This window comes from Mytilus californianus, unplaced genomic scaffold, assembly GCF_021869535.1.
Source record: "Mytilus californianus isolate M0D057914Y unplaced genomic scaffold, xbMytCali1.0.p SCAF_18, whole genome shotgun sequence".
NCBI lineage: Eukaryota > Metazoa > Mollusca > Bivalvia > Mytilida > Mytilidae > Mytilus > Mytilus californianus.
In genome coordinates, this window is record NW_026262666.1 from 1,302,602 (window position 1) to 1,311,694 (window position 9,093).

Here is a 9,093-nt window from a genome sequence, read left to right on the forward strand (position 1 = left end):
TAAACGGGGAAGAAAAAACATTAAGGTAGCCCCCCCCCCCCTAATCACCTTAATCACCTTAATCCAAAAGTAGCAACCCCTAAGTACCATGAACATTCGTTACTTTTTCTGTGTGATAGATATTAGAAGAGTTTACTGTAATGTCTTGAAGAAAAAAATGAAAGGTGAAGAGAAGCCAAAGGCCAAATTATATTGTTTCATAAGATATTATTAGGTATTTTACTGCTAGATTAATATTAGAATTTTTGTCTGACGATTCTGTGAAACATGATGAAAATTACCGTCATTTCTAAATCCATAAAACTTCTAGAAATTAATACTGTTGAAAAACAAGTAATTAATAAGAAAAGGCTACAAAGAGCACAGAATTTTTTATGACTTTTGCCTTGTGTGGTGAAAGGTACAAGAGAACTCTATTATCATTTTTTGTATGATTAATTTTACTGATGCTAGCTTAGGGTGTGTTTGATATTATTTGGCTTTTTCCATGCCTTGGAATTTCAAAGGAACTAAAAACGATGAAACAAGTTAATGAAAATGGTTTATTGTGTCTCATGTTTTTGTAATTGATTTTTATTTGTGCTTCAAGCTAAGACGTTTCATTTTAGAATTTATGAAACTATTTCCTAATATAAATAGAATTATAGCCATTGATATTTAATACAGATAAAAGGATATGTGGGATTATGTTAATGAGACAGCAATCACATAACAAAAACAAAAAAACAAAAATCTTGTCAGGAAAATGTTAGGTGAATTATAAAAATTGAATTTGTTTAACAAAATTAATAATATTGAAAATTAAAAATGTATGAAAAATTTCATAGGAAAATTAGGTACACGTGTCAGCAAAGATTAAAATGTTAATCAACAAAATTACAAGCCTAATATTAACTTATTACAATTAAGAAGTTAATTTATTTCTTTTTAAAAGCACCAAAATCATCCATCGTCCATTAAATACCCGACTTTGATTATATTTTTGTACTAAACTTGCAGTTTTAATATCAATCAATGAAAAAATAAAGACCAAGCATGACGTGTTCTGCATGCTTAAACCTAATAATAATTTCTGACAAGAAACTTGATACTTGCCCCTAATTATGGGGTTTGACAACTTTCTCTTCAAAACCATTCTCCGATATTTACCCTGTAAGAATTTATATCAAATCCACACAACACAAGCTTTTATTCAAAATCATTAAAACTGGTGAAGCGAAAATAATTTGAAATATCATCATTAAAAAGTAAAAATCACAGATGTTTGTGAAAAATAATTCAAGTACATTTGCTCGATTGACTTCTTTGGTCCAAGTGAGGTCATGAAATTGTGTCCACAGAAAGGTTTCTATGTTTGCTAAGGTAAAGAACAAAGATATAATTACATAATTAAAATTAGATGATTATAACAAAGCATAAAATTGTCATCTAAAAGATTTTATCTGTACCCAAAAAAAAATAAAAGATTATTAATAATTATCTGCATGGACCAATCAGCTAGCATTATTCAACTGGCGGCATATCCATTGTCAGTTTTCTCAATATTTTGATACTTATCAACATCCATTTGTTATGGATGTTGGAAAATAAGCTCGCTCTTCATGTGTTTTTAAATTTCATCTTTTAAAAATATTGATTAGGCATAAATAAATGTGACCAATTTAATTGATTGTATGGTGGCCCATTTAAGTCATAGCAAGGAAAATTTCTTTCACTACTTCACAAATTACATGCCCTCTTTTTACCAGTAGAAGACATCTCTTGAGTCCTTTAAGCTACTAGACAAACTTTTTACAAACTAACAAAGTGATGCTAAGTGTGCTTTCTTGTCATGAATATGTAAGAAAAACTTTGGTACTATATAGCATTCGATCAATCAGAAATGTTTGATTTATGCAGTTTTAAGCCTCTCTCTCAATTAAAAGTTTTAACTTCTTATTTTGACTTTGCAACTTGTTTTCAACCCCAACCTGATAAAAAAAGAAGGCTTCTCGATCAAGCGTTACATTTGTACCTTCTACACATAGATATCATATTGGTAAGAACATATTTAATATATTTTAAAACCTTTATAGAAACTGACTGATCTAGGCTTGGTATGAGCAGAAGTCAACAAAATATACAGCTGTATATATATAGCATCAATTTCTTTTCCCTTCATCAATAATGACTTTGGTCTAGTTTAATGGTTCATCATTGTTTGAATCAACCTCCAGCAGACATGAGTAATTCCCCGAAACAAAGCGATAAAAAAAATGACGTTCTCATTTTGGGAATCATCTTTATTATTTGATTGAGAATTAATATCAAGAAGTTACACACAAAGTCAAGATATTTTTTGTCAGTGGTGAGAAATTGATTTTGAATTAATTAACAAATACAACAACGCAAAAAATGTTCCCCGATCGTAATCAGGGTGCACTGAGAACATTCCTTTTCTGAAGTGAAAACGAAAATAAAGGCGAGTGCCTATCATCTCTTTGAAGCCATCGGATAATTGACTGTTAACAAGTCGCCTATTAATGTCAAGTATTCTTTCTTTGAATTAAAACACCAAACGCTCTTTACCAAGACAAACAAACAGTTATATAAAACACTCTTACAAGTGATTTGTCAAGTACTAGCCTGTATTATCATTTTCTATTTCATTAGACTTCAGTTTTATTTTACTATTATATAAAGTGATTGCATGGATACTTCACAGGGATGAGACTCCGGTCTATTCATTAGACTAAAGCACTGTCAAGAGTCTATATCGTTTTAACGTTGATTTTTTTTTTTAATTTGCTGATTGTAATTTTGTAAAAGTTTTTCGCTGGAAGTGTTTTGTAGAAAGGATTTTTTTTTGGATGAGACACCTGTATCAACATTAAGTTTGCTTATTAACTTGACATAATGACATTTTAATGCTCAAATTTAAATGAAATTAAAAGTTAAAAAATTTTAAATTGAAATTTAAGAATCTTCCTACAGTTATTTCTTTGGAAAATTAAGATTTGAAGATATTTATGCGTTAAAAGCCTTTGAATATGAATTGAGAAATTTGGTTTTGTCAACTTGGAAATTGACTAGAAAAATAAGGATTGTCCACACTTTCTGTAAAATTAAAAATTTTAAGTAACTTAAGTCATTTCTTAGTTCAACGACATTCACAAAACCTATGACAAAGAATATTTTTTTTAAGTTTAGCACAGATTAATCATAATTTATTTTTAAAACTTCTTTACCTTTCAAAATATGTAGAATCCCAAATTTTTTAACAAAGATCGTAGTTTTCTGCATCAACTCCCTGACCTTTCCTTCTCCTTACCACCTGCCTCCCCAAACTGTCTTTTATATAAAGACTTATAATTGAACCCCAAATCATCTAAATTTGCTTTTTTATTTCATTTTTACCCCATTGAATTAACTTAAATTATAACATAAGAAGAGCTCTGATCATTTTCAAATGTAACCAGGTGCACTTGATCAATTCACATATGATGGAGTTTTTCAGTTACTCCCATTCTATTCTATTGGGAATTTTCAAGATAATGTGCTGCCACCAAAATGATGCAAATGTATTCAAAGTTAAAGTTGCATTGAATCCTAAGTAACAACCAATAAAAATTTATTTCAACTTGGAAATTTTTTTTTGATTTAGACCTAAATGTTTGATAGATGCTGTAGAACACCTTCTTTATAACAATGCAAAAGGGAGATAATTCCAAAAAAAAATTCTAAGGAATTTTTAAAATTGCCTACCTACAATAAACATTAAAATGGAACGTGTCCTAAAAAACTTTTTTTAAGCTTTCTGTGGATAAAAACAGTAAAATATTTAAATACTATATAGTTTTCTTTTATCTTTTCAGGGAGGCAGATGTTAGAAAGACAAATCCCAATGCCTAAGCCATTCTTACCAATCTGTCCTAATCGACCAATATTCAAAGAGGCACTGCCAGAACTGAAGCCAGAGATTGAGAGGTCACCAAAGGAAAAATGTATGGTTGAAAATGATTACAGTCATAGTGATGGGTATGCAATTGATTACAGCATGCACAAACGTGATGGCAGTCCTACAAGTGATGATAATGATCACCATGATAACAAAAACAAATCTAGATGTGGAACACCAGACAAGTATGATAGCGGCAAAGAAAATGAACAGATTTCACCCATTCAGAACAGCCCAACCAGTATTTTTCCTGGTCAGAACAGAACAATGGCTCATAGTACACCAAAAAAGAACTCCGGCATAATCGAAAATTTACTGTTGAAGAAAATGAAAGAATCAGGTGAGGAAATACCAGAAAAGATGTTAAATGGTGGCAACGTGTTTCCATTCAACAAGTCTAGTCTAGACGTAAAACCTCAGATCACACCAGCTCATGAACATAAGGTTAAGATGGAACAGTTTCCAGAGAAGCAAACTCCCGATCAAATGCCACAGTTCAATCCATTCTTTCCATATCCTCCAAAGTTCATGCCTCCGAGTCCATTTATGGACAAGTCACCGATGCAACAGTTTATGAGTCGAACAGAAGAGTTCAACAAAATGATGACACAAGGTATGGGAAAAATGCCCTCGTCTGGGCCGCCATTATACTTCCCGACTCCAACAATGCCTGGAATGTATCCTATGCCAGGAATGTTTCCATTCCCTCCTTATCATCCTGGACTAGCTTGGCAGATGTATCCACAATTCCATCCTGGTCATCCAATGGCCAATCAGCAACAGATGTCACCACCCTTCCATCCAATTGGACAGCAGCCTGATCAGGTACTCAACCTAAGCAAGCCTAAGATTGATTCTAGAGGTCACAGGTCATTGCCGTATCCATTACGTAAGAGAGATGGGAAGATGCATTATGAATGCAACGTTTGTTCAAAGACTTTTGGACAGTTATCCAACCTCAAAGTTCATCTGCGCACACATACTGGTGAACGTCCTTTTGTTTGCCAGACATGTGGTAAAGGCTTCACACAACTTGCACATTTACAGAAACATCATCTGGTACACACTGGGGAGAAACCACACGAATGTCAGGTGTGTGGGAAACGTTTCAGTTCAACCAGCAACCTCAAAACACATATGCGTTTACATAGTGGAGAAAAGCCATTCCATTGTAAATTGTGCCCTGCTAAATTCACTCAATTTGTCCATCTAAAGCTTCATAAGAGACTGCACACAAATGAGCGACCTTACGAATGTCCTCAGTGTAATCGTAAATACATTAGTGCTAGTGGACTAAAAACTCATTGGAAAACAGGTAACTGTATCCCGTCTGGGATGAATATAGACTATAATGCTTTGTTAGAGAACACACATCAGTCTATACTTAGCCGTGACAGATTAGATAATTTAGATGACAGCACTTTGTCTCAGGAAGTTCGGGAACAAATTGAACTCAGTATCATGAACAGTACAAACAATCAAAATGTTTTTGACAATCCAAACAGCAACTCTTATGACAATGAGTCAAACTCATTCGACAATCATAATAATTCATACAGCCATCAGACCTCATATGATCCAGAGAGTTCAAATCATCTCCGTCTAAATAGCTGTAATACTAGTGAGAATGGCAGTGAGGATGAGGAAGAGATAAAAGATCACATGACCATGCCAATGGAATCCGACCAAGATAGTAATGACAATTATACTAAACCGATCCATTATTTGAGTCCTTCACCGAGGATGGTTTCTCCTCCAACATCTCTGTCTCACAGTGTAGAAGCCATTACTGCATCATAAACAGAAAAATGACAATTTGTTTTGGCTCCAGCTGACAAAGCTTCTTATACCCAGTAAATCAGTGTAGTGCATTTAAACTTTTTAAAGTCATACCTATGTAGGGCGCAAATTATTGCATTTATATAAAAGGTTGTATTGTTCTGCTAATTTTTCAAAGTCCCAAAAATTGTTGCCAAATGAAAGGACATCTAGTCATTGTAATATTATTGCACATGTATAAACAGCATTTGCACTTTTAGATCAAATGTTATTATTGCACAGTAAATTAACTAAATATAAGCATGCATTTGCATTTAGTTTGGATAAATAAATATCAAGCTAATATCTTGTCAACATGTTTATTTTTTTGTTGTTGAAAGATATAAAGTAATAATTTTGAAACTGATTATAATTGTTTTGTAACTAGGGGCAATGAAATTAAGTATTGAAAACAAAATGTGAGATCTATTAGTTTCAGATTTCAACGTTTTTGTTTTACATGAACATGAATCAATCATGACATATTTTGTTTGGTAAAGTATATTTTTCTTGTTATTTATTTGTAAATATTTTTGATTATCTTTTTTAAAGATTTGTTTTGTATTTGCAATCAAAGTGAGTGCCATATACGGTTTTGGGTGCCATGAAAAATTGTCTAATTTTTGTATGATATTTGAAAAAGAAAGATAAGATCATTGAATTTTTGTTTAAATTTAGAACAAAGGAATTCACATTAAATGAAACTGATGCATTTTTAATTCCAGACTCTTCTTCTTCTGTGACTTAGGCAGCATTTTTTATGTATATATGTGTTTTTTATTTATAATTGGAGTGAACCAATGCATTTGGTCTTTTTGGGAGTATGACTTCTGGTCTATAGTTATTCTAACCAAGGTTTTAGAGTGCCATATTTAACTCTTAGTGATTTTGATTTTTGTTTATACTGTAATACAAGCATAATATCCATTATTCTATTAATATAACATTTGCATGCTTCTGAATTTTACTTCAATAACAAGTCGAGGAAAAGTGTTGGAAAGGCACACCAGAAAATCTTGCATTATAATTTGACAATCTAGGTTTTTCTAACATTTATAAATCTACTTTATGATAATTTACACAAACTATTGTTTTAAAATGTGAAATGTGTGCATAATTGTCTGTAAATGTAACATATGTGAATAGAATTTTTAAAGAAAAGTTGTGAGAAGCTCATGTGTTAAAAACTTTATCAGACGTTAATTTTCAATACTTGACATATTTTGAAGTCTTATTGTAGTCTCAATGATTGCAACATTTTCTACTATGCTTCTGGTTAAAAGCTTTCACATAGAAACTCTTATGATTTAATAAGTAAAAATTGTATAAATTTTTCTTCAAAATGTATGGATGGATTTTTTATTTTTAGTTGGTTTTTTGCGGACTTGTTTAAGTAAATGATTTACAACACTATAAGTCATATTTTTTTCCACCATAGGGAAATTTACTAATCTGAAACATTAAGTTAAATATTAAAATACTTAATAGTAAACTTGATATGGGATTATTCTCTCATACGTTCTAATGTGACAATCATATTGTGAATAAAAGTGTCCTCGTACAGCTATAAAATGAGATTGCTTTCTTATCGGACTGAATATCATCATACAATATATTATACCTGTACAGGAAAGAAAAAAGACGAAAGTCGTTACAGCTTTGTGCAATTATGTGGGGGATAAAAACTGTCTTAAATTTCAATTCTTAAAAGTGTTTTAATGCATTTTACCTCAATTTTGTAAATTAATATCAGTTACGTTAATTGATAATTTCAATTGTATCTATCGAGAGCTTGTTATTAACAGGTGTTTTGGATGATTAGTACAAGTTTAATGTTTTTACACAGTGACGTTTCATGTCTCTGGTGCGATTATTCATTTCACTTTGTGTTATTCCCCAATGAAAGGTTACATGATGCTGGTATTATAGTCCAATGAATGAGGATAGGAAATTGGCGAGTTTTCCATTCTCTCCCATCTCTCGACCTCCATTAACTAGACAAATAATATTCTGTATGCATCACTTAGTGCCACTTGTTAACTAAGTAAGAATCAAAAGGCTGTTTCATAGAAATCAACCATTATAACAAAACTTGTCAAACATTTGATTATTTTCCGAGATATGATCATGTTGAAAAATATTTATACAATTAAGCTGTTTATAGTCTTCTATTGTGAAAGTTTACTTTTTACTGTAAAGCGAACATATTTCAATTTCTGTTCTAAAGGATGTCAATATTTGTCAAGTTTTGATTTTATTTATGTCTGTGTTTCCGGTAGTAATATCCGAGACCGGTAATAGGAGTTTTATTGAGACCTATGGTCTTAGAGAAAGGATGGTTTAATTGATATGTCATACTGGTGTATTGCTTTAATTCTATATTGTTAAATGTCATAATTAAAAGGTTTGCAAAGAACAAACATGGCTTCCGTAAGGAATTGAAATAAAGACGTTTGAGAGACATTTAAAATGTTTGTTTTTGTGAAGCGGTTTGTTTTCAGTAACACGCTTTTATTAAACAGATAGCAAAAATAAAATCATTCAATTTGAAAACACGATTTATGTTTGATTTTTTCAGCTGCAATAGTAAATGCATTAGTGTATTCTCAAACTCATTTAGAACAATTCAATTCACTTTAGATTTGAAAACTGTAAAATATAGCAACATTGAAAGTGGTTTGATTTGAAATAGTTTTTAATTTGAAATTAATCAGTACATTTATCATCAACTATTCCAGAACATTAACTGGTGCAAGATATAATTGATATGATTGCAGAAATATTAAAATAGAAATAAACCACAATAAAAAAAATGAGTTTGGATCAAGACGATATTAGTTATATTGCATTTTTCTAAATCAGATTTTTACAAGTAATTTCTAAACTCATACTAGCTTCCATCAGATCATTGGTAGATTAAAACCACTGGTACCATTTGGTTTTAGACATTGAGGGAACCAGTCATATTATGTACTGTATATTGCATTTGTTATGTGTGCACACAATCAGAGGACCATGACATGTTAACTATATAACCTTGTGTTTAAAGGTTGTTTTTTTTTGTTACAAAAATCAAAAATAAAAGAGTATTATGTCTGAAAAGTGTTTGTTTTATCTTATATCTTCAATACTATGGAGTCAGTAATTTTAATTCTTAATCCATTACTCAACAATGAAGCTGTAGAAGGGATGAATAGGAGTTCAAATAAATTGAGATGTTGGGTGTACATCAATGACGCAGCAACCCAACAACATAAATAACCAAAAACCAATCTGTCTATCTGCCTATATTTACATAATGGCATGTAAAACCTTGAAAGTACAAACATGAACTCCAT

At 31.3% G+C, this 9,093-nt stretch overlaps 1 protein-coding gene across 7 annotated transcripts in view; it reads left to right on the forward strand.

Annotated features, from left to right (window-relative positions):
• Positions 1 to 8,857, forward strand: part of LOC127726518 (PR domain zinc finger protein 1-like) — an 84,714-nt gene extending 75,857 nt beyond the window's left edge. For all 7 annotated transcript variants that reach the window (XM_052233889.1, XM_052233888.1, XM_052233890.1 and 4 more), the window contains one exon: positions 3,855 to 8,857. In XM_052233889.1, the coding sequence (XP_052089849.1) occupies positions 3,855 to 5,737 (1,883 nt within the window). In that variant the 3' untranslated portion in view covers positions 5,738 to 8,857. The remainder of the gene's footprint in view (positions 1 to 3,854) is intronic.
• The last annotated feature ends 236 nt before the right edge of the window (positions 8,858 to 9,093 follow it).